The sequence below is a fragment of the Fundulus heteroclitus genome, chromosome 16, assembly GCF_011125445.2.
Source record: "Fundulus heteroclitus isolate FHET01 chromosome 16, MU-UCD_Fhet_4.1, whole genome shotgun sequence".
NCBI lineage: Eukaryota > Metazoa > Chordata > Actinopteri > Cyprinodontiformes > Fundulidae > Fundulus > Fundulus heteroclitus.
Window position 1 is genome coordinate 124031 of NC_046376.1, and position 26554 is coordinate 150584.

At 43.8% G+C, this 26554-nt stretch overlaps 2 protein-coding genes across 3 annotated transcripts; both read left to right on the plus strand.

The window, feature by feature from the left end:
• Positions 1-626: 626 nt before the first annotated feature.
• abi3a (ABI family, member 3a) lies at positions 627-11561 on the plus strand. 2 transcript variants are annotated; one of them, XM_021312670.2, is made up of 12 exons: positions 627-732; positions 1330-1476; positions 3066-3236; positions 4334-4510; positions 6988-7046; positions 7151-7204; positions 7926-8302; positions 9512-9628; positions 10234-10368; positions 10734-10874; positions 11033-11161; positions 11239-11561. In XM_021312670.2, exons 2-12 carry the CDS (start codon positions 1345-1347, stop codon positions 11400-11402), a joined length of 1656 nt encoding a protein of 551 aa, XP_021168345.2. In that variant the 5' UTR covers positions 627-732; positions 1330-1344; the 3' UTR covers positions 11403-11561. The 2 variants fall into 2 exon arrangements, with proteins under 2 accessions (XP_021168345.2, XP_021168346.2); XM_021312671.2 differs by lacking the exons at positions 10234-10368; positions 10734-10874 and having other exon boundaries at positions 628-732.
• A 3173-nt stretch (positions 11562-14734) lies between these two features.
• On the plus strand, positions 14735-21253 carry LOC105920557 (DELTA-stichotoxin-She4b). The gene is made up of 4 exons (XM_012856162.3): positions 14735-15783; positions 16617-16680; positions 17515-17600; positions 19451-21253. Exons 1-4 carry the CDS (start codon positions 15716-15718, stop codon positions 19866-19868), a joined length of 636 nt encoding a protein of 211 aa, XP_012711616.3. The 5' UTR covers positions 14735-15715; the 3' UTR covers positions 19869-21253.
• Positions 21254-26554: the final 5301 nt, after the last annotated feature.

The window sequence follows — 26554 nt, forward strand, 5'->3', positions numbered from 1 at the left end:
ATTTGTTCCTCAAAGGCCTGCCTGGAGCGCTCTGTTGTCCACCGCCAGGATTCCCAGCGGTCTCCATCACAGTCCTACCTGCATCCAGCCTTTGGATCATTGTTATTCAGAAACGCCTTTAATATCTCTGTCAGCCTGGGCCTGTTAGACATTTTGGGTCTTATTTCATTTAAAAGGCATCAGATCATTGTAATTGTTTTGTTTTTACTTTACATAAGGACTAATTGCTGGATGTCTGGCCCCTGAGCTGTTGGCATTAAGTAACTGTGGCTCTTAAGTAATTTAGTGGAACAGTCCCGTCTGAAGGGGTTTATGCATCTCTGGGGGGTGTTGGGTATGTCAGGATGTCTCTGAAAGGCTTCAGGTCTCTTTGAGGAGCTTTAGATGTTTCTGAGGGTGTTTTAGAGGAACTGAACAGAATGAAAATCACCCTGATGCTGTTTATGACTCAATTTCTGTCTTTAAGTTGATGAGGAACAGGAAGTGGTTTGAACTGAGCAGGTTCACATCTAAAGATAAAAACACAGACAGGAGCGCTCACTCCCACAGATTTCCGCAGACGCCCGCTGGGTGTTTGGGGTGTTTCTGGTTGCTGTGAGGAGTGAGTGGTCTGTCTAATAGAGAGGATCTCTGTCTGCAGCAGTAGAGGAAACTTGTAGCTGCAGAGTGAAGTTTGTCAGAAACAGGAGGATCATCATCACTTCATCACTCCGTGTTGCTCTGCAGCTTCTGGTGAGTCTCTGATCAATTACAGCTTCACCAATAACTGTCAGAGAGGAATATGAAGGTTCTGGTAGGGATCCAGACCGAACAGGGGGTTCTGCTGGATTCTGTAAAGCTGCAGGTAGTTGATAATTTAACTAAGAAGCAGTGATGAGGATATTGCTGACAGAACAGACCCATGCAGCAGAAAGGTTACCGGTAGTTCAGGAAAACACGGAACCCAGTTCAAACTAAGGTTCTGCTGAAGAACGTTCCCCCACTCAACTGGGTCACACCAGTTTTAGCGGTTTTAACTCGGATCTGCCTTCCTAAAAGCTGAATCAAGAGTCTTTAAATGGAGTAAGTGAGGCGGCAGGAGGTTGCAGACACACCGAGCTCTCTGCAGACTTCAGAGTGAATTAGTTCCTCAATACGGTCAAATTATTCTTCCTGAAACTGATGGAACCAGAGGTGAGCCAACACTGGTACCATAGAGGCCATCAGCCCAAAGAATCAGCAGCTTCTCTGGGTTATCATTCCTCTCAGGCTGGAGATGTGCTGGACAGAACAGACTCGGTCAGAGATCCATGGTTCTGACCGGGTTCATTGGTGTCTCCTTTGTTCTAGGACTACTCTTGGATCATGAAGGATCAGAACTTTAAGGAGGAGGTGGCGAAGATTCTGGAAGAAGCTCCAAATGCCAGAAAAGCTCTCCAAGAAAACTACGAAAACCTGCTGAATGTGGCTGACTACTGCTACAACACCTACACACAGGTAGGTAGCGCTACTGAAGCCCATTCCCAAAGATCCGACCTGCTGTTGCTACACGCTCAGGCTAACTTACACAGCATCAGCTGTAATTCTGCATGTTTTTAAGCTGATCCAAATTAAATCTGATCATAACCTCTTTGCACCATGGAGGAGGTTTTTACAAAAGTTGTAAAAGTTGGTAGATTATAAAGTCTAAGGTCATGTGCTATTAAGATAGATTTTTCTGAGCCGCATCACATTGCAAATTGAGCATGGATGATAATTTTCCAAAAAAAAGATGATCATCTTAAACCACAGATACAATACCTGAGCTTTGGTATGTGGTAACTCTGGTTTAGGGCCATTTTGGGTATAACCTCCTTTCACAAGATAATGGATGTAAAAAAATTCTGTCATCCTAAACAGAACTACCTTTACAGCTTTGATCCGTGAGGCAGACACCCCGTCTACTTTTAAGACTAATCTTAAAACTTTCCTTTGTGACAAAGCTTCTAGTCAGAGTGGCTCATGTTACCCTGAGCTATCTCTATAGTTATGCTGCTATAGGCTTAGGCTGCTGGAGGACATCAGGGTCTATTTCTCTCACTCTGCTGAGTTCTCCTACTGCTCTCCAATCTGCATTGTTTGTTGTTATTTCAGCTTTTTACTTTTTGTTCTCTGTCATTTTTCTCTTCATAGAAGGTACACCTGGTCTGGCGTTCTGTTAGCTGTGACATCATCAGGGGAGGCAGATCATCCTCTATTACCATCTAACATAGAAAGTACTCCTGGGTCAATGTGAGCTTCTGAGCTTTCTGTGTCTCTGCTCTGTCTTCTCTAAGCCCCAGTGGGTGGAGGCAGATGAGCGTTCACACTGAGCCTGGTTGTGGTTCTGCTGGAGGTTCTCCTCCCTGTTAAAGGGGAGTTTTCCTCTCCACTGTCGCTTCATGCATGCTCAGTATGAGGGATTGCTGCAAAGCCATCAACAATACAGACGACTGTCCACTGTGGCTCTACGGTCTTTCAGGAGGAGTGAATGCTGCTTGGAGAGACTTGATGCAACCTGCTGGGTTTCCTTAGAGAGGAAACTTTCTCACCAACCTGGAGGATCTGATGGAAGCTGACTTTGGAAAGAGCCTCGAGATGATATGTTGGGAATTGGTGCCATATAAATAAAATTAAATTGAATTAATCATCACAAACTCGGCCAGTGATCTTGATTTTACTGTACTGAATGCAGTCAGACGAGGGCTGACAAATGATACCGTATGAACGACTTAGAGACGCTGATCCGAACTTTAAAAGCTAAATAGCTGCAACCATCCTGTTTCTAAGAAAGACATTTGTCACAAATCACCAGAGGACACCTCTCCCTCAGCAAAATGTTTTACACAAAGATATAGTATTGATAATGTAGTTTGCTTATTGTGCATTTCTTTGATTAAAACTACTTTATATGTTTTCTTCACCACTACCAAACGTTTTACAGCAGTAAAATCTTGAGCCAGTCGTTCTTTTTAGGTTTTTATCTCTAGCCTAAACTAAGCTAATGTCCACTTTGTTCTTAGTGTTTGCACTAAGCGAGGCTAATGCTTATCTTGTGTTTCTAACAGTCGGGTGACAACACCTTGAAGGCGCTGGAGGAAACTAAAAAGTTTACCACCCAGTCGCTGGCCAGTGTTGCGTATCAGATCAGCACCCTGGCCAACAGCGTCCTCAGTCTGCTTGACGCCCAGACCAATCAGCTCCGTCAAATGGAGTCCTCCATTACTCTGATTGGTCAGGTGAGTATTGACTTCTCAATTAAATCAGCACTTTTACAGCAGATAACTAAAAAATAAAGATATTTTGAAGTTATCCACTGATTTAGGGAAGACTGCTGTGAACTACTCCCACTGCGCTCATAGGTAGTGTAATTATGCTCCTCTCGTTGGACTGATTGAGGTTAGATTGAGGTTCAGAGTCCTCCCAGTCATGAGGCTGTTTCCAGGGAGAGTTGGAGCCACCCGGGTCTGAATGGATGGATGAATGGAGCCTCTGTTTGCTGCCTCTCTATTGTTTTCTGATCTGCTCAGAGCTCTGTTGGGATTTAAGGAGCTATCCAGAATCATCGGCGATCCAGACCAGGATAGCGTGGAATCACTCTGTGAATGAAATTCAGTCAATTAAAAAAAACATTATGAGATGTTTTCCTCTCAGAAGTTCACAAAAATCTGATCGTCTTCTTCTTCCTGAGTTTTTGAACGGCAACTCATTGATGTCTGGTCAACTTCCAGATTTCATCTTAAGTTGAGGGTCTTTGCTCAGGATGTGGATGAAAATACTTCCTGCTGTCTGGTTAAAACCTGTCCAGTTTTTCATAACACATCTTCATCATTTTTTATTGACACGGTGACATGAAAACTCTTAATTGCACCTCCAGTCGTTATTACTGGATGATGTCATGAGTTGGGGGGAGCAGGCCACCCGTATACAGAGGCTTCCTGGTCTCAAGCCACTGAGAGGAGATCCCATATGAGATGGTCTGACCTTCTGACCTGGGAAACCTTGGAATATCTGGTTCCTCCTGGTCCCTCCAGGATCTGGCCTGGTATGGACCTATAGATGCTCATTAATAGCTGACCATGTTTAAACTGATCAAAGAGAAGGCATCTCCTGCTGTGTAGGACAGACTTTTTATTGCTACTGTTTTCTACATGGAACCCAGTCCCAGCAAACTTCCTGATAGACTGTCACCAGTTCAGCTTTTCGGTCTCATGTGTCTGCATTTAGTCAAACCTTGAACTAACAGCTGTATTTGCAGAAGTAACTCCTCTTCAGAGTTTTGATTGACCCGTCCTGCATCTATGGCTCTCGCTCAGAATTTCTTCCTCTTCCTCAGACTGTGGAAATGCACAAAGAGAAAGTTTCTCGGCGGGAGATCGGGGCCTTCACAACAGTCAGACGAGTTCCTCGCAACCATAAGATCATTCCTCCAACCGGCGTGCAGCCCCGCCCACCATACAGCCGCCAGCCAATCAACTACCAGCAGCTGGACCAGCTGGGCCATGGCATTAAGGTAGCACACAGCTTCATGGTATAATGAGCTTTCAGTGGAAAACAGACCATTTCTAATGTGTTTAACATCCCAGGAGCTTCAGCAGCTCTTTCAGAGGAGCTGGGCTGAAAGTTTTTACTTCTGATTGTCTCAGCTGAGTTACTGCAGGACAGGAGGGTTGGTCCAGCTCCAGGGTGTTCACGGGAATCAGCATTCTGACCATGAAAAGATGCACAGAGCAGCATTTACACTCAAACACAACATGCTGAAAGCAGAAGTGAAGCCCTGAGAGCAGCGAGCGCCAAACTAACAGGAAGTCTCGTCTGCACAGAACCACAGAAGCAGAAATGATGCTGCAGAAAAAGTCGCCTATTGACACTTCAGAGAACTTCATTTTTTCTGAACAGATTTAGCTCTTTCTCTCTGAAAAGTAACAACTCTGCAGCAGCTAAACAAATTTAGCTAAAACTGCTCATCAGCTTACTTCCTGTGATCCAAAGCTGTCCTGAAAGCTGTAAAGATCCTCTGTTTGGTCTTTAGTTCTGTTTAAAGTGTTTGTACACACAAAGTCTAAAGTGTGTACAAATCAGAGAAATAAAACAGTATTTCCTGATTGTTTCACATCGGTTACCTTCAGCAGGTAAACACGCCCACGGCAACACACCTTAGCTCCTGTCTGAATTCTTTGTAATGAACTGCAACCATCTGAATCACAATCAAAAGTACCACAGCTCTATAACGGAACATAGTTCAGTTAAAAATCGTAAAAATTGCGTCTGGCACTAATTTCTTCTAAATAAATAATTTTTCATGTGAATACTGTATCGTTCCGTTATGACACCCAAGCACCAGACCGAGGTTTTGCTGCTAACACTTTATTTTAGGACGAACAGAACAGGACGGCTTCACCCCGCCAGTCCCCTGAAACACCACTCCTTCTCCTGGAAGCCACACATTTCTTCCGGTATAAACCCAAAACAACCTAACTTAAAGAAACAGTAAGTGTACAACAGCACTGAGCAATAAAGTCTAATACGGATCAATACAATACATTTTTATTTATTAATTAAATTTACAGTTTTTGATTTTATTTTTTACAAAGGAAATGTTTATTTGCTCGTCTTTATTGTGTGGGGAAGAAAAACACGTTAAATGTTTCATCTCACACGCGCACCACACTTTGGGAATCCCTGATCTAGATAAACGGCGTCTGAAAGACCTGAACATGGACTTTTCTTGGCCTCGGCTGTCTTTCAGTGTCAGTTCAGTTCCAGAGAGTTATGGTTTTTAATTCTCACCTATGAATGATTCAGACGGAAAATGTAAAGGATGAGCTGGTGTTACGTCACCTCAGAACCAAACCTGTTCTCAGTTCTCTGCAGCCGGAGGCTTTGCTCCGTCATGGTACCTTCCTGTTAAAGTACACCTCACTAACTAACGCCAGCAGTTCTGCTGTGGTGACTTGCATCCTGCGGGATCAGGTCTGAAGGCCACAAGCCTTAAATCTCTTATTTTATTTAATCAGTTGCATATTATAATCTAAAAAGTTAATACAACACTTGATTCTCATTTATTTTGGTGACCTGATTTCGACCAATTGACTGGCAGAACCCAACCTCTGATCAAATCAAAAATAACGCTGGTTGACCTCCTTCTGGTTCATATTACTCTTCAGTTATAACTTTCCTTGCTATACACTTAGCAGAATATAAAAATATAAAAAATGTCCTAAACTCATCACTTGTGAAAGTGGGTGAAACCCCCCCCCCCCCCGGTGGGCACTAATTGATGCATTGAACACCCGCAGTTGACCAGCTTCATTTCGTACCTGGAAAAGTCTGGTATAAACCGACCAAAGTCTGCAAAAGTCCTAAATGACCAGCAGCTAGAGCAGTTTATTTAAAAGCCGGCTGACTTCCTCATCAAGGTTTCCTTCTTGATGAGCGTAAAGCGTTAAGTCTCTAAACGAGCTCGCTTGGCCCTCGGTCGTTGGTTTGTAGTTGGAGTTCAGGTCCTCAAAGAGATGCTGACATTTAAAACATTCAGGTCACAGCAAATAAAGAGATAAAAAAAATCTCACCACAACAACACCTACACACACACACACACACACACACACACACACACACACACACACACACACACACACACACACACACACGCAGGGCTGTGTGGCTCCGTGAGGACCCTCGTACATGTCTGCTTTGTCGGGTCATTGACCCAGACTTTAACCCTAACTAATTTAGCAGAAAAAACATACTCAGACGGCCTTTTTGACACCAGCGTCCACCTTCACGCCGTCCTTGTGATGTCTTCAGGGTTTCAGGTCTGAATGCGCTCCTGGACCTCACAGAGACAGCAGGACACACACCACACACACTGAGCCTGAAGGCCTTTGTTAGCCGTGGGAAAATGTTTGCAGAGACTAATTAGAGCTGCTGAAGGCTGAGGCGCTCCATTCAGGCTCACTCTGCTCTGTGTTTGCCCCCCCCCCCCAGGTCCCTGGGAAACAGCCAGAGAAAACGGGAACGATCCGGAAACACGGAGCCTCCGTCAGGTTTGGTTCTCCTCTGCCGAGCTTCTGTTCACAGCAGCCTCTTGTTTTCACAGAAGAGACTCACACAGGAAGTCTGCTTGTGGTTTTATGTGCATCTCTTTCAGGTCCAACAAAGCCCCAGAGCCGGTGCAGTGCCCAGTGGCGCCCCCTGCTGGAGGGTAAGACTAGGTTTATGTCTGTGATCTCAATATGGCTTAAAGGAACAATGTTAAGCCAAGCAGACAACGACCCTAACGACTCCTCGTTACAGAGGAGTGGACCAGTTTCGGTCCAATCTGCTGGTTTAATGGCTTTAACGACCGCCCATTACTAGGGCTGGACCTTTTTCGATTGAATTTGCATGTTATCTAAGCCATTAAAAGGCCTTTGTTAGGCAGTAGTATAAAGCTTGGTACTCCACATTACTCCAGACTTTTTGAATTGAGAAAGCTTCCTGGAGAGGAAGCGAAACATCTTCAACTACGGAAAATAAATCCAGTTGCTTTGTTTTTTACTCTTTTTTTTGGAATGACTCAGTCATAACTACATTGATACAATCCACATTACTGTGATTTGTGATTTCAATATTTGATGCACTGATGAGGTGATCCACCTGTTTGAGTTTGTTTAATTTGGATTAATGGTGGAGAGCCTCTATACATATCCTTAATAAACTAAAGTATTTTCTCATTCCATTTTATGAGAATAAAACCATCAGTTTACCATAGTCAAAGTTTTTCCAACAATCTCGGCCTCCTCAGGTCAGATTTCTCACCAGAGGAGCAAAAATCTGATCCTCCTGTCTGGACTGTTTCAGATCATCTTGGAAACACAATAAATCACCTGTTTACCCCAAATATGACATCATACATCTGACCAGGTGTGCTTCCTGTCTCTCAGGTCCAGCTTTGGCAAAGCTGTGGCTCCGCCCACCATCCCCACCACCTGGCAGGCCCCACCTGAGAGTGACATCATCACAACTTTGCTGGATGAAGCTCCTCCTCCTCCTCCAGCTGACGAGTCGTGGGCTCAGGAGGGCGGGGTCATCTCAGGCCTGCCCCCTCCTCCTCCTCCTCCTGGTTCCTCAGGAGTGATGGTGGCTCCAACAGCTCCTCCTCCTCCACCTCCTCCTCCTCCTCCTGCCTCCTCAGGGGCTGTGATCAATCAAAGTGCGCCTCCTGCTCCTCCTCCACCACCACCTCCTCCTTCTGCAGGGGCTGTGATCAACCACGGGGCTCCAGCTCCTCCTCCAATCCCAGGCCCTAGCCTAGAAACAGGTGATGACATCATTTTGATTAATCGTGGCAGGCACTGAGGGCGGCGAAGCTAAAAGTTATAATCAAGTTCAGGAATTACAGAGAATATAAGCAAAGTTTGCTGTGAAATAAAAAATAAATCAAGCTGTGAACCACATTTTCCCTAAACTTTATTAAGCTGGAGCAGTTAAAGTCAGGTTTTATCCTTGGATTTTAGCTTCACTTTAACTGTTGTTCACTTTAACATTACTCAGTTAAATCCAGTTTTAGTAATCTCAGCCTGTGGCGTCTCTGTATGTGGGGCCAGTGGAGCCCACCAGATGTCGCTGTGGAGCTCTATGATCACAATAATCAGTGGGACAGGATCGTTCTTTATAGAGTAATATTGTAAAAAGAGATTCCCTTAGCAATAAAACTCTGTTAGAAACATCTGTGTTTATATATCTAAGTCTGCCAGAAAACTAACGAGCTCAGAGGCTAAATCCTCCTAAGGGGCCTTGATATTGGGGCCTGTCCACCAGCATTTGTTTAAATAATGAACATCTGAAATCACAGTAAGCATGACCAACACGCTCTCTGTAGACATAGTGGGGCATAAATCCTACGGCCCCAAGCGTCCAATCAAAATGCTGGAAATGCAGACGTTACGTTTACATTCTGCTGGATAGAAAGACCATGTAGTGCTGGTAGGGCTTGCTGGATCATTGAAGGATTGATGTGAATCTGTTCAATAAATGAACAATTATGAGTGAGCCTTTATTTATAATTTTATGTATAAAAATTAAATTACCTTTAGCTTATATAGACTCTCATTTCTAGTGTGCCATCTGTTTAATTTAACATTGATCACAGTCAGGTTGTATGTGTCACAGAATAATTAGTTGTTGCTAATAGGTGTTGAGTTTTTGTCCCACTTAACTCATCGAGCCAGAGACGCCACTGATCTCAGACCACTTTGGATAAAATTTTATTTTTTCTCAGAATGAAATAAGACGGATGGGGTTTTCTTGTTATTAAATCACTTTTTTTTTAATAACATCAGATTAATTAAACACGGTATTGTCTTGATCCTGCTGATCCAGTGAGACATGAGAGCATCTTTGATGTGAGCTCATCTTCTTCAGGGATTAATGACAACCAGCTGGTCGTTGTCTCACTCTGTGGGTGGAGCATGGAGGAGAGTTGTTGAGGTTGCACCGTAATGACATCCTCTCTGATGCCTTTCCTCAGTGGTGGAGGAGAACAGCCTCCCACCTCCTCCTCTGGATGATAATGGCTTCCCACCATTACCCAACGACGGCTCAGATCTGCTGCCCCCACCACCTCCAACCCCCCAGGAAACAGACGGTAATGTCTCTTCTTGTTTTTCTGTTGTTTAAACTTTTTATACAATGTTTGGTGACCGTTATGAAAAGTAATGAAGCATAAAATGGGACCTTTACTGCATGCCCCCCCCCCCCCCTCTTCTGCCTCCTGGGAATTGAACCCAGGTCCAATCTGCTGCTGTACCAAAGCCGTCTTTGTTCTTTCAGGAATGTTTCATGTGAATAATATCCTCTGATTAACTTTAGAATGATCTATAATTTATTTACCAGCCATATCCAGACAGCAGGGGGTGCTGCAGGTTTTCAACACATTTTTCTCAAACATGTAAAGCTGCGTTTACATCAGCCAGACCAAACCCTTTATACTTATATTATGAGTTAAATGTTCCTATAAAATCTGGAGCTGTTAAAAAATTAACAGCAAAGCAGAGATACCAGTACATTGAGACCGGATGTTAACTAACAAAGTCTAAAGTTAATATAAATCATTATAAAATCTGGTTTGGCTCCAGACTGGTTTCAGCTTAAGCTCAGTGCTGAGGAATTAAACCACAGCCAATCCTCATCTTTCTGCTGCTTCTTCTCTGCTTCTTATTTGCAGTTTTTACTTCTTCTTTGTTTACTTAGTGACCCTCACATCCAGGAGGAGTCGCCGCCGCCGCTCGCCTCCAACCACTCGCTCTGTCTCTCTGAGGGTCCGCTCAGGCCCCGCCTCTCGCTGCCGCTACACTCGCTCCCTCTTCCTGCCTGCCGTCCAGCCATGTAAGCTGCTGAGAAGCTCAGAGCAGGATGATGATCACGCCCAGACCACTGAATAGTTTCAGGCTCTTCTGTTGGTTCGCTAAGAACCCGGTTGTACTTTAAAAGCTTTCAGGAGTGCCTGGAGTTGGAGAACCTTTCAGGAAAACATGCTGTGGTCCTTCAGGTTCATCCTGGGATCCCCAGAAATGTTCAGATGTTTATGGAGAGATAAAATGCTGATTAAAAGTTCAGAATTCAATGTTCAGATCTTCAGACATCGAGTCGTTTCAAATCGTTCAGGGATTGATGGACAGCGCAGAATATGACATTCAGGTCAGGTGTTTACTCCTTGTTCTCCTAATACTGACTCGGCTTCTGTTTGTCAGTCATGATCCCCCCTCCTCCTCCCTACCCTCCCCCCAACGCCCCCCAGGACCTCTCCATCTCCTCCTCCTCCTTCACCCTGCTCTCTCGCTCCTCCTCCTCTTCACCTCGGCTTTGCGTGCCTGCTCGACTCGAACACCTGGGTAAGACCACAGTGGTGGAGTTGCTGTAGATGTAGTGATGTGTGGAGGTCCTGCTCATCTCTGAGTAGAAATGGGGCCAGAGCAGCACAGCACTGCTCTGCTGAAGCTCCGCCCCCCTTACCTGCGGACGTCCAATCACTGTCCCTGCATTCTCACAGATCTTCAGGTCTTAGCCCCGCCCCCTCCTCTTCCATTGGATGATGTTGGATGTTTTGATGACATCATGCCACCCCTCCCTCCTCCGGTGGACTATGACACCAATGTTCCGGCAGACTACCTGGAGAAAGGTACCGCCGCCACCCAACACACCTGGATTCTGCTAGAGTAAGATGTGGTTCATGATGCGCTTCCTGTCTCTGTCCAGTGGTGGCGCTGTACTCTTACGAGGCCTCAAAACCTGACGACCTCCAGCTCACCGAGGGGGACGTCATCTACGTGAAACGTCGCCACGATGACGGCTGGTGTGAGGGCGTCTGCAATGGCCGCGAGGGCTTCTTCCCACAGAACTACGTCCAGTCATGTGACTAGATGAAGCCACGCCCCCTTTGTGTTGTTATGGAGACTTATATTCTTTCCATCCGTTTTATTGTTGCAGGTGATTTTTTTTATTCCAACTTTAAGCAAGTAGAGTTCAGAGATTATCTTCTGTCTGACTGTAAATAGAACAATAAAGTTTATTGCCTGAAAGTGTCTGCTAGTCTCTTTTATTAACAGCCCAACAGTTTCAATCACAGGAAAAACTGAGTTTCTCCATTTGAAATGAGTCTGACAGTCTGGGCTCAGTTACAGAAGATGAATTATGTTCATGCCGTCTAAGGCTCTTTATGAAGTCACTTCTATTAAATCAGACTAATTAGTTGAAAGGTTTTCTATCTAAGGAAGCTCAGCAGATTGCATCAAGTCATCAACTTTCTTTTTGTGGGAAGTTTTTGTTTTTTTTATCTTAATAGCTCGGCTCTATGAAATCCTGCCCCCTGTAGGCCTCTGACACAAACTGTAGCTGAAATGCCAATGCCTTTGTTGGCCACCCAGCTTCAGTGGAATGTTATTTTTTCCATTCTGCCAGCAGCAGTTTGACCTTCGGCAGCTTTTATGTTTCACTTTCTGGTTTTCACCACAAACACCCAGATTTCTACCTGAGAGGTGACTTCATCTGTTCCTCTGAATTCTCCAGCTTCCAGTGATCTGTATAAACTCATTCTTTTCTTTTCATTACTCAGGGGCTTTCTCATTTTTTCATCTTTTTGAATTTTTGTTCCGGTTTCCTGTGTTGGTTTCCTCCATGCGGCAGCGGCAGCATCAGCCCGTGAGGCGGCATTCACTGTCGACCCTTCAGCATTGTTTCACTTCTGCTAACTGAGGAAAGTGTGTTTGAGAGATCAGAGGGAGCTGGGTTTCATGTCACAATGGGTTCTAGTTGCATTTTGGACGTTTAATCAGTATTTATTGGTCAGACAGAACCTCCTCAGTGTGTTAATCCATGAAGCATTTAGTCATGCTAAACTCTTAACAAGTTAAAATCAGTCGGAGAAAACAAGGTCAGAACCCTATTTCTCAGTTAAACTCAGGGGTGGGTAGTAACTAGTTACATATACTCAGTTACATTTACTTATGTAACTTATTGAAGGAAATGTACTTTTAGTAGTACTTTTACTGCACTGTACTTTTCCTTTTATTGAGGCATATTATTACTCAAGTATCGTTTCTCTAACTTGAGTAAAACTGCTCTACCTGCTGTAAGAGACTTCATGAATAAAGAAGAAACAAATTTTAACCAAAATGCACCAGAGAGACAAAAACCTGCAGTTTATATTAAAGTGAGACTTCTCATTTGTACACAAGCTTTATTATTTTAATGTTATTTTTCTATGTTCTGAGATTATTGAGACATTTGGAGGTCCGATGAATGTACAGTACACAGTAGATAACGCCGTTAGCCTGGAGGGACTCGCTACTTTCCGCGCCGACAGACAGACAGAACTCTGCGGTAAGTCCAGAGGAGGCGGACTCTGCGTTTACACCAATAACACCTGGTGTAAAAATGCTAGATTAGTCACAAGTCTCTGCTCTCCGGACATTGAGTTTATGATTATTAGCTGCAGACCGTTTTATCTGCCTAGAGAGTTCACTGTTGTTATCATCGCAGCGGTTTATGTTCCTCCCAGCGCTAATACTAAAGATGCTATGAATGTTCTCTATCGGACTATCTCTGAGCTGCAATCTGCACACAGAGGGTGTTTTCATCATTGCTGGAGATTTTAACCAGGCAAATATGAAAACTGTTCTCCCTCATTTTTACCAACACGTGGATTTTGCAACTCGGGGAGAGAACACTCTAGACTTAGTCTACACAAACATAAAAGGTGCATTCAGAGCAGTCCCCCGCCCCCACCTGGGCTCTTCAGACCACCTTTCTGTGATGCTAATTCCTGCATACAGGCCCCTGCTGATCAGAGCAAAACCTACAGCGAGGCAGGTGAGGGTGTGGACTGAGGGAGCAATGGAGGCGCTCCAGGACTGTTTTGAGTGCTCTGACTGGAACATGTTCAAAGCTGCTGCAACTTATGAGGACAAGATCAACATTGATGAGTACGCCATGACCGTGTCAGCCTACATCAACAAATGCATTGAGGACGTCAGCACCACCAAGACCATCATCACCCGAGCCAACCAACGACCCTGGATTACTGCGGAGGTCCGTCAAGCGCTAAAAGCACGGAACTCAGCCTTCAAGTCTGGAGACAAGGAGGCACTGAGGACAGCGAGAGCCAACCTGAACCATGCCATCAGGCTAGCAAAGCGGAACCACAGTCAGAAAATCCAGGAGCTTTTCCATGACGCCAGCAACACCAGGAGCATGTGGAAAGGCATCCGGGCGATCACTGAATACAACACGCCCTCCCCCCCCGGTGGGTGAAGTTGATGCTGACTTCCTCAATGGACTAAATAACTTCTTTGGGAGGTTTGAGGCACTAAACAGCACTCCAGCAGTGAAAGCTGTTCCCCATCAGGAAGAGGAGATCCTCTGCCTTGACACTGCCGACGTGTGGAAGACTCTAAGGAGAGTCAACCCACGGAAGGCCCCAGGCCCCGACAACATACCTGGGCGGGTGATCAAGGAGTGTGCAGGTCAGCTAGCTGGTGTCCTCAAAGACATTTTTAACACCTCGCTGGACCAAGCCACAGTGCCAACATGCTTCAAGTCTGCCTCCATCATTCCGGTGCCAAAGAAACCTCAAGTCACCTGTTTCAACGACTACCGGCCTGTTGCACTGACTCCCATCATGATGAAGTGCTTTGAAAGGCTGGTAATGGAACACATCGTCTCCAGTCTTATCCTGTAAGTGACTGCGATTTATCACTGCACTTTTTATCCTGTACTGTAATTCACTGCAAGGTATCCTGTAGAGTTACTGCAATCTTTCTGAGCTGTGTGAAAACGAAATTTCGTTCTGTATGCACTCTGTGCATACAAAATGACAATAAAGAAAGTCTAAGTCTAAGTCTAAGATATTGTCATTGGAAGCACTTTGCATGTTCTAATATACTGCAACACACATATACATTAAATGTTGTAAGTATTGCTTTCAGGTCTAAGGATGAAAAAACGATTGATAAAAGTGTGTCTTCTGCCTGAATTTATTTTGTATTTATGTTATTCTTTGTATATTTTTTCATTTTTGTCTTGAAAATACCAGAATTTGCAGACAACCTTATATTTTTCTGTCTGATTACATAATTTTTAAATATTGAATCATCAGCTGTTATGATTAGTTACTCCTTGCTTGAGTTTCCTTCTTACTGAATACTTTTTTTTTTACATTGAAGTAGTGCTACTCTTACTTGAGTACAGTTTCTGGCTGCTCTACACACCTCGGGTTAAACCTGCTGCACTTCTGTCGTCTGGCTCACATTTCATGTTCACAAACAGACAATTAATCCAAGAAGGTCGCTAATCCGTCATATTTCAAATTCAAATGTGCTGATTTCATGGTTACCTCAAGTTTCTGTTTACTTTTATTCAGTCCCTGGAAAAAAAAGTATTTTCTGACTAACTAGAAAATGAAAGGAACAAAACCTAGAAAGTGACATTAAAGGGGACAGATCATGCTTTTCAGTTCTTCCTTTTCACAATGAAATCAATCAGCTGTGGTCATTGTAGAGTGGAACTGCTGTGCTTTAGTCTGAATTCCTTGTTAATTTATCGTTGCGTTCCTCCTTTTTGCCCCTGTTCTGAGGTATGTCTTGTTTTGGTGCTGTCTCTTTAAATCAGGAGGCACTTCACCCCCTTCAGGTCGCATAGCGTTCCAGTCGATCCATTTCTGTAGTCAGTTTAATAAACAACCTGTGACTTGTAGCTTCGCCTTTGTTCAGCTTAGACCACAAAATAACTCAGAGAAATAAAAATGGCGGATTTGCAAAATTATTCAGCCACACTTCTATGATCTTGTCTAGCAGCTCAGCAGCAAATACTGTAATGTATTTGTTTAAAAAAGTAACAAAGAACAGAGAAAACTGAATAGCTTAAAAAATATCACCCATAAAGAATCTAAAGATGTCTTTGCAGCTCTTGGAGAGACTACATTAAACTTTTCTGTGACTCCAAGGACACAGGAAGCATTTAAGGGCTAAAATGGTGGATTTTATTTTTAAACTAAAGGTTTGAAACTGGCCAGCAATGCATAACATTATGACCACTCACAAGTGAAGTTAGTAATACTGCTATTTTTTCATGAGGCCACCGGTTAGATGTACAAGATTAACAGTATTTAGGAGCATTTAGAGAACATTTCGTTCTTAAAGTGGATCCGTTGGAAGCAGGAAAATGAGACAGAGCAATTATGAGGAACAGTTTAAAACTAGGGCTAGATTGTGATGTGGGCCAGAGACTGTCCAGAACCGCAGCTCTGTGAGTATTCCCAGGGTGATGGGACCCAAAGTCCCAGTGATACAACAGCAAAGGACTTTTTTTTTTATCTGCTGCTTTGGTCGTTAATTTTGATGCTATTTAGTTGTTCAGTGGCAGAAACGTTTCTAAACTTCTGCTATAAATCAACCCATCGATCAAATGAATTTATAAAGCACTTTTAGTGCTTCAGCTCTACAGGCTGAAGTAAAAAACACTAACAAGAACCAGGTCAGAAAACTCAGATGGTTGAGCCTGCTCCTAAAAACCTTCACTTTCTCAGCGGCCCTCATGTGTTCCAGATGTTTGGAGCAACTGCAGGTGGGTTGCTTCTTTTCCCAGGGACACTTGAAAGCAGGACGACGTAATAATCTAACGGTTGGAAATGAAAGCATTGACTTTTGGGCCGAGAAAGAGGAGAACTGACTTTGTTTTATCAATCAATCAATCAATCAATCAATCAATCAATCAATCAATCAATCAATCAATCAATCAATCAATCAATCAATCAATCAATCAAACAATTTTATTTGTCAACTGCAATTTGCATTGCAATCAAAAAGTCACTTTATAAATGGTGAAACTTGTTTCCTCAGGTCCACACACTCATCCATGCCGACTGAAACCACATGAACACTTTAAACATCGCAGCAGATGTGAGCAGAAGTCAGACATTTCAGTTAAAACCTTTCTGCGGGTTTTAAGTTCTGTAATGATTGACTTTCTGTACAGTCCCACTCAGAATCAGTTCCTCCAGCGGTCTCTGGCTCTGAGTCAGCATCTCTTTAAGGGTCAGATTTTCTCAGGAACTAAACCTAACTTCCTACCCCATCTAGAAACCGGACCCAGTTCTCCGTGACAGAGCTCTGCAGACAGCTGGTGTTCAGAAGGTCCAAAGAAGTGAGTGACGTCTCTGTTTTAAAAGTCTGACCTGTGGTTCCGTAAGTTCTGGTCGTGTTTGGTGAATCCAGTTCTTAGTCAGAATTGATTCAGGACTCGGATAGATTGTGTATGATTAGAATCAGAACCGTTTCAGGTCCTTCAGTGTTTGAATTTGTCTGGTCTCCTAAAGCTGGAAGATCTTCTTTGTTGTGTAATCTGTGTTTTTCTGAGTGGCAGAACTCCAGATGTTGAATTTTCAGGACCCAAATTTCTACTCTGATTGCAAATGAGGGTCTGCCTCCTCTCTTTACTGTAAAAGATTGTGATGAGTTTTTTGATAGTGGCGCGCTCTTACTGACAAAAACAGGATGTTGTTGCATCAACATCTGACAAACAGGTAATGTGTTTCTGCTGTCACCATGGAAAAGTCAAGTGAAACACATCCTACTCTTTTATTTTAGGAACAATTTTGCCGTTGGGCGCCTTCTTTTTGGCCTGCGGTACAGGCACTAGAGGAGTGACCCGGTTGGTTTGGGTTGGCACAGAGTCCTTCAGGAAGACAAACAGTTGGACGGTTCAGGAAAACGTTGAGGATGATGTTGGTTTGGAACAACTGACAACATTTCAGTTCATGAAATGTCCAAGTCTGTTTGTTCCAATCAGCAAAGAGTAGGATCCGGATCACTGTGCAAAACCGGGTCACCTGGACAAATCTGTGAGGTTTTAGTTTGATTTTCTGTCTGATAACTAAACATCCAGGATATATTTCCTGTGAGGATGTATGAGCATGACGTAAAATCCCTGCAGAGTCTCCTGGTGCCTGAATATTTCCATGTTTGTTTCCCTGAACAGGTTCTGAAAATGTCTATTCCGACCCACCGTCAGTGCAAAGTGGAGATTCAGAACAAGACCTCCAGCTTTACGCTGTGTGAGCCGCTGTGAGTCTTAAAGCACACACACACACACACACACACACACACACACACACACACACACACACACACACACACACACACACACACACACACACACAAGAACCCAGTCAGGCCAACGGGTCAGCTGTTCCTGTTTCAGTGTGGTAGTTCTGAGTTGATCCTGTTCGGTACTGAAGTCTGAAAGCAAACACAGAACTCTCCTGAAATCACAACAGAACCAAATTAGCCTGACAGTGATTGCTGAGAAGTGAGAGTCCAGGTTTTCTTTAACAGTCCAAAAGATCGCTAGTTGACCTGCAGAACCCTAACTATGAGCAGCCTTCCCGACCAACAGAAACTAAACTGGACAGAGGGTTGAGTCAAACTCTGAATAGCAGAACCAACGCCTGTTAAAGGATAAATGCACTGATTACTGTTTTATCGTCCTAAGAGAGCATTTTAAACTTTAGCCAGTTATCTCAGCTGACAAAAACTGGATCTGACCAATAAACTGATCTGTCAAGTTTCATTTATTATCCATTTTCGTTTCAAGGTTGCTGACGATAGGTTTTATGTGCTGAGTCAGACGGCCACATTCTGCAGAGGACAACCCAGGACTAAAAAACAAAACCTCTCTCTTTGTGTCAGTAAAAGTAAGGACGTTAAGAGTCATCCAGGCTCCTGTATCTTCAAGGCACTCTGACAATAAATAATAATAGTTGAACTTTATTGATCTCACAATGGAGAAATTCACTTCTGCATCTTAACCCATCCCCTTGGGGAGCAGTGGGCTGCCACTGTGCGGCGCCTGGGGAGCAATTGGGGGTTAAGGGTCTTGCTCAGGGACCCAGAATGGCAGCTTGTGGGAGGTGAACTCAGAACCTCTGGGACCAAAGCTCTGTGCTCTAACCACTAGGCCACCACACCCCAGATTTCTCTACATTTAACCCGTCACCCTTGGGAAGCAGTGGGCTGCCACTGTAGGGCGCCCGGGGAGCAGTCTGGGATTAAGGGTCTTGCTCAGGGACCCAGAGTGCATCTATTCATTTAGATGCTATTTGTAACCCAATTGGAGTAGATGGGAAATTTTGTAAAGGTAGCACTTTACATTTTCTAACTAAGCAGTTCAATGTGTTGCACTGATAACAAGTTTTTAGTTATTGTAAGTTGGATCAAACAAATTGTGATTTTTTTTTTGTTCTCAGCTGCAGACTAATGCAAGGAGGTACTGGCTAAAAAAAACAAATGACCCAAAAGTAAAAAAGAAAAGAAAAAAAGATCCAAAAGTCTTTGTTCTATGATAGGTTCAAAGTTGAAAATGACTATTCTGGACCTTTTCTTCTGTGGGTATGTCCAGGTGTTCTCTGAGAGTTAACCGAATGCATCCAAACTGCCAAAATGGAGGCGCCAGCTTCAAAAGGCTGCAAATCATATTTGCTTCTCTCTAATGAAAGCTGCATGCGTCAGAATGAGCGTCTGCCCTGATAGGCCTGAGCAGCATGAGCTATTGTGACTAGGTTGGTCAAAAGAGCCATAAGTCAAGGGACAAGGGCCTAGACAGCCATTTTGAAACCAGAGTCTTGAAAATACAAGCCTCTGGTACAAACTGCAGCACTTTGAAGTAAACAACGTCCTGTGGGAATACTGCATGGTTTACCCGTGACTGTTAAGAGGTTTGGGGGGAAGCAACATGGCAGTAATTGGCATAAAAATAAAAATAAGCACAATTGTGCTTCCTAAAAATGGCCTCAAAGAAAAGTGCATACACCATAAGAAGTAGAGACCAATCAATAAGCCCTGTAGGACCCCACAAGAACAGGAAATCTCAGGCTGACACAGACAGTAAAGTTAAACCTCTTTGTGTTTCCGTCCAGAGTCCATCTCATCAGCGGGCACTGTGAGTCTCCTCTGCCTCCAACTCTCCGTCCAACTGAAACCGGCACCGCGCTTTTCGTCAAGACGCCCGACACGGCATGTGGCTCCGTGGCCGTCTTCACCTACAACATCCTGGAGGAGTCCAACAGGTATATCTTCAGACGGATGGCCGTCATGTTCTCCGTCCCATATGACTTCAACATCTACTCCAACTGGTACGCGGTGGGGGTGTTTAACAAGGACAAGCTGTGCGACGAGGATCTCTACAAGGAGATGTACTACGGCGAGGAGCACAGCTTCGTCCGAGGAAAGGCCAGCGGGCCCAGTCTGACCTACAAAGCGGGCTTCGACACCATCAGGGTCAGCATGTCTGACAGCTACCAGCCGGTCCTGAAGGTGGATCTCTCCGACTACTGAGACCTGTGGCTCCTCCTGGTCCAGTTCATCCTGGATCAGCTGGTTCCACTCAACCCATTTATCTTTATCCAGCAAAAGCTTCTTCTATTATAATGTAACCATCTGCATCTGCACTCATACCAATTTTCCTGCTTTCTTTCAGTTTAAAGAGTATTAACCAGCTAAAGCATGTGCTTTACCATCTTTAGCTTGTCCAGTTGAAAAAAGTTAATTTAGCATGAACTTAATCTGGATTTGGTCCAATTTGAATGCGTCATCCCAATTAAACAAGTCAAACTAATAGTAGATCACTGACCCCTGTCAAGATACCTCAGAATCGGTGGTGTGGTGAGCTCGCCCATCTTCCATGATTATTCACAAATTAATAAAATAATTGGGAAATAATGTTTATTTTCGTGTTGTAAATGTGTCAGACAGGCTAAGGAGAAAACAGATTTTAATATGTTCAGTTGAGAGAATGTGGGGTAAGAGTGGGAGTCAGTTAGATGATGGGTGGAAAGAGGTAGTAACGGTTGAAGAGAAAGCAGATGTTTACAGTAAATCTGCCAAGAAAAAAAAGAAGTGGGCCATCTGTGGCTCAGAAGAAGAGGAACAAGACCTTTTGACTCAACTGACCTGCTGCCTGGGGTAAAGGTGATGAGGTGATAAGGGACTTTGTGCAGCTGTTCAATAAAGGGGGATGGTTCAAAGTTTTGCAACCTCCTAACAGTTCTCAAAGCGCTTAAAAGAGACCTGTCAAATGTGTTCTGGGCTCAGTTCTCATCTCAGAAGACATGCAGCACGGAGCAGAAGAAAGAAGAACCAAGATGGAAAGAAGATCAACAAGCCAAAGGAAGAACACGGTGTCCCTGTCTCTGAGAACCACCAAGATGGAGTCAAATTATCAATTTTTCGTGTTGTTCCACCATTTGGGGCCAACAATCTGCAAATCCTGTCAAGAAGAATTGCTGTGGTTTTGAACTGGTTGATGAGAAGAACCTGGATGTTCCAGAAATGGGAGACATACCCATGAGATGTCAGTTCTGAAGCTGAAACAACTTGTCAATCAGAAGAGGTGGACCTTAGACAAGGGCATCAAAGCAGGGGCTCAAGGCGAGAGTCTTTGTGAATGAGACATTAATGGGACATCGGGGTTGCCAGAGGAGGGAAGTTTTTCGGCTGAACAACTCCTTCATCCTAAAATCAAAGACACTTTGGGATTCCATCTGTGGTTCTGGTCAGTCTGCTCCTCTAAATTGAAAAGACTCTCCTTAACACATTAGTAAGCAGCCTTGGATAAGAGTTAGGAAGTTGATTAAATTTTTATTTGTGATTTGTTAAATTGCTTAATGCTGTTGCTTATTCCCTGCTAAAGCATACTAATTAAAGAGGCATATACAATTTTATTAGAAGTTGTGGTCATTCCCTTTTTGAGTCAACATTTTTCAAGTTTTTCAAGTTCTTCTATGATTGTGAAACAGACATGGTGCATGGTTCTAAAGTTATTTAGGAGGTCTTTAAAGGTTGCCTGTAGCCCAAACTTTAAAACAACACCTTTAGGGAGTTTTGAGTTTCTAAAAATTTACTGATCCAGTCACAAGTGCCGTTGTATAAAAGTAGGAGCCACCGTTAACTAGGGCGGTGGTCGGGAAATAGGTGGCCTCAGGCTACTAGGTTGCCTAACCTGTCCACTGAAACAGTGTGTGGTCCTAGGACAAAGGTGGTTAGTAGATCGGTCGTGTCCTACTTATCTAGCTAAAAAGGTCTCACAGGAACTCTAAGCAGGGTAATACTCGTTAGATTCAGAGGTCTTTAGAACCCTAGCTAGTCTGAACTTTAACCCAAAATAGAAAAGGATAGAGGAGGGGGTTATTTCAAATCTGACTACTACAAGGTGGCGCCCAAACAGGGACCCTCAGATAGGGAAACCATAAAAGTAGTGGTAAGGAGTAGAAAGGCTGCTTCATAAACAATCTGAAAGCGAGTGGGATTGTTAGTGGCTGGCTCAGGCTGTCAGTCACAACCCTCGCAGTAACTACCATCAGAGTAGGTGAAGGGTGAGCTTTGACCTCGAGATTGGTCCAGCTCAGCTGGCAATCAGGCATCGTCCAATCCAGAATGAGGATGATGGCAGAAGGAAGTGGCTGAAGTTAAACGAGGAGGAGACTTCAGGAGGTTTGCAAGTTTCCACAGTGGCACTAGCTGGCAGGAAGATGCAACTAAAGCAACTATCCCTGCAAATATATTAGAAAGAAAAACAAAACATACAAAAGGCCACTGGCCGTAACATCGCACCCCACGGTTCCGCTGCGGTCTGGCTCGCTTTTCCGGCTCTCCCTAATACTGCACAGTGGCCTTGGCATGAGACAAAACATAGCCAGTCTATCCTAGACAATAATCATCCCCCACAGAATCTACGCAGCATTTGGCCTTGCAATCAGCGGGGCCATGCTCACATGTCTGAATGGCGTGAGGCCAAAGTGACTTCAGAATAATTCTCCATTAACACATCTCCCTTTTGATCGCAGAGAAAACACGTTTTCTGTGTGATCACATACAAAACAAGATGAGCCATCACATGAAAATGTGAACAAAACACAAAGGACCCATTTCTGTAAACTGCTAATGTGGAACCCAAAAGGTTGCTGTGTTGGAACCGGGCAGTGCTGGAACTTTTAGTACAGATCAACATGAAAGCTTCATAGAGTTTGAACACACAAGATCAAAGGTTTAGCTTTTATCTACAATTTGGGTTTCTATTAATAGAGATAGGCCTGTTTTAGGTTCCTACACGCACATTATTTTAATTTTACATTAGACTAGGTAAGCTAAACCTGTTCAGTAACCAAGGTCGAATCCGTCTACTCTATCCCCACCCTGTAAAACCCCTTACTTGGTCCTCCACTCTCCATTCCCATGTGTAACCAGGGTGTAAATCCCAGTGATCAAACCTGTGTAAAATTGAACTTTCATCCCCTCATTACTTCACAGCCAATCGCTGTCAAGGATCAAGGTCACATGTACCTGCACAGCCTATCAGCTAGGTATATTAGCTGGAGCAAGGAAGTAGGAAGGATTAGGACATGTTGGGTGAAGCAGAGCTGCAAGAGCCAATGGGGTACCGCGCGCGAGCTATTTTTAGAAACACAACGTCACGATGACGTCACATCACGTGGTACGCAGTGGGGCAAACTCCGGAAACCCGCCACTGTTTCGCTGTAAAAGAGACGTGCGTTACCCTTGGTTTTACTCGGTAAACGACTGCTTTTTCCAAATCTAAGACCATGGTTTTTAAACATTGTTGCTATGGAACGTGCAACAGCGACTCGAGTTACGCTGATCGGCCACATATGAAGGATGTTTTCTTCAAGACTGCCAAGGAGAAATTTGTGCTTGGAACACCGGGGCGGTCGGCCTACACAACAGTTCAACCCGGAAAAAGTTACCAAATTCAAGTACATATGTAGCAAGCATGTTGTCGGAGGAAAGGGCACAACCGAAGAACATCCTGACCCAATTCCAGCGACATCAAGTCAAGGTAAGAGTATTTTGGTGGCCGACATTTTAATAAAGTAGCGGCTGCTACCATGACAGCATATAGGCTATCATGGTAGCAGGCGCTAACATGATAGCCTGCTACCAGGATAGCTTACTCAAAAACATTTCAAATGAGACAAACATTAAACATATACCCATTCCTGGACGGTGATTGCAAACAACAACAAAAAAAAAAAACGGCCGACGCTGCCATGATCGCCGCGCAGGAAAAAAAAACAAAGCTTACCGTTCATCAACTTGGCCAGTTTTCCAGTCTTTTTAAGCCCTCTAACCTCAAGCCATCATTTGAGCTGAAGGTTGGTGTGTTCTTCGACAGTGCGACCAGTAATCCGTGTGCCTGGGACATCGTCTTGGGAAAGTTTAACGGCTGTAAAGTCGGTCATATCGCTGTTTCTGTTGCGCTTGTAATAGCTGGTTGCTACGGGCGTTCTCTCCTGTATGCCCTACCTAAGCGGCAAAAGGGGCGTTGCTCTTGAGACGGTGACGTCACGTGCGCGGTACCGCATTACTTAGCCATGATGAGATGGAAAAAAAACCCTGTTTGTGACATAAACTGTGGAATTGGTGAGTGTTTCTGTGTATAGCTTAGTGTTAGCTAGTGATAGTGAGATGAAGACTCATGAGGCATTGAACCACTTGAGCCAACTGGTTCGAGAAAAGATTCATTTCTTGGAGCTTCATGTGCACACGAAACCACCTACTGGCCAGGTGTATAATCACAGCCAGCTGTAGCTTAACACATGTGATGCATTGATTTTTTGTCTATTATGGCTCTTGGGAATGACTTCACAAAAGGTGTAAGATTCAATTAATTTCAATTAAATTTTATTTATATAGCGCCAAATCATGAAACATGTCATCTCAAGGCACTTTACAAAATCAAGTTCAATCATATTATACTGAGCAAGCATGAAGCAACAGTGGGAAGAAAAACTCCCCATTAACGGGAAGGAAAACCTCCGGCAGAACCGGGCTCAGTATGAACGGTCATCTGCCTCGACCAACTGGGGTTACAGAAGACAGAACAGAGACACAACAAGAGAGACAAAAAAGCACAGAAGCACACATTGATCCAGTAATCTGTTCTACGTTAGATGGTAATAGCGGGTGAGCCGTCTTCTCTGGATGATGTCACAGTTAACAGAACGCCAGACCAGGTGTACCTACTATGAAGAAAAAGAGAGAGAGCAAAAAGTTAAAAGCTGAAATGACGACAGTCATTTCAATGTAATACAATGCAATACTGGAGAACAGTAGACTGAAGAACAGTAGAAATCAGTAGAGTGAGAAAATTAGACCCTGATGTCCTCCAGCAGCCTAAGCCTATAGCAGCATAACTATAGAGGTAGCTCAGGGTAACATGAGCCACTCTAACTATAAGCTTTGTCAAAAAGGAAAGTTTTAAGATTAGTCTTAAAAATAGATAGAGTGTCTGCCTCACGGACCAAAACTGGGAGTTGGTTCCACAGGAGAGGAGCCTGATAGCTAAAGGATCTGCCTCCCATTCTACTTTTAGATACTCTAGGAACCACCAGCAGACCTGCAGTCTGAGAGCAAAGTGCTCTGTTTGGAACATACGGGATGATGAAATCATTTGTCTACATAAATTATGTATACACATGTGTGTATAATAAAATATTGTTTGAATGTATTCTCTGTGTGTAATTATTCCCAAAATAGTAGTGTCATGTGATATGGCATGGTGTGTAATAATCAGACCTTTTCAACTTTGATCAAAAGTTAAGAGTGAGATTATGCTAATTTTGGGGGCGGGGGGTTATGGTCAACAATTTCCCCTCAGCAGCAACACTGAAGCACACAGAGGTTCACGCTGCATCTTTACACATGATCCAGCTGCTGATGTGTCCCTCTTTTCAGCTCATTGCACTTCTAGACTGTTATAGTTTATAACATTCTCATCACCTTTCACAGCGACAGGTTTCTCAGTCAGTCGCCGCGCTGATCAGACAAATTTCTATTGCTCTCGTCAGTGCGGCGGTGCGGTGGGCTGATTTTACCCCCGTTGGTGCGCTGCAGGGAAAATGCATAACTAAAGACTGTAAAGGGCTCCTATAAAGGGAACAGGGGTATGGACAGGTCTGAGATGAAGCCCCTGATGTTACAAGTTCTTTAAAATGACCCTTAAAAGTGCGCACCTGAATTAAAGCGCGAGGCAGCAGCCCACTGAAGCGCCACTGATTCTATGTTGATAAAAACAAAAGAGCATGAAATACAGCTAGTAACTCTCCTATTGACTTTAACTGGCACACGTTGCTACCGATGTGAGAACATTAAACGTAGTGATTCATGTTTTGAATGGTGAACGGTGATAAAAGCACCTGCTCCGAGGGAAAGGGGGGAGAAAGAGGAGGAAGCGCTGAGGCACAGAAATTCTGTGCATGTAGTTGAAAAATGCAGAATTAATAAAAACGAAACTTCTAAACAGACCACGTGGCATTTTAAACTGCATCGGGTTAGCAGAACTGTTTTATGATCCAGCGTGTAGCCATGACTGGTTCTGAATGAACCGTCATCTGGCAAAATATGAGCCCCTTCCCGAAGCAGTCACGTGGTACAGCCGGGCAGCGAGGCTTCGGACGTCATCGTTTTCGGCTCCTCCCCTAAATGAAGCAAGCCTCGATACGCACTTTACAGAAACGCCCCCTCCATTACTCAACACGCCTCGAAGCCTCGGCACATCACGCAACATCATTAGTGTTAGCTCATTGATGTCACTGTTTGTTTGTATACTCAGTAATTCAGCAGCTAAACAGATGCTCATACTAGATTTTCATAACCCATATGTGAACAATAGGGTGCCTTAAATATTAATTTAATACTGTTTATTAGGTTTACTTTACATTTAATGCTAACTAATTTATATAGTGCATATTTATTGGATTTTCATGGGTGTAATTTATATTGAACTTTATATTTATTGAATATGCATATTGACTGAAACTTGTTTGGACTTATTTATAGTGCAAAGAGTGCCATTTATTGAATGTGTGTACACACTAGAATGTTTGCTTATATATTGAGAAACTGGTCCTGTTTTTGTTATTCAGGCCAGGTTTTGATGGTGAGCTGAAGGTCCAGGCCTAGAGCCCAAGAAAGATTGCACTTTTGGGTGCGTGACGACTTTTGAT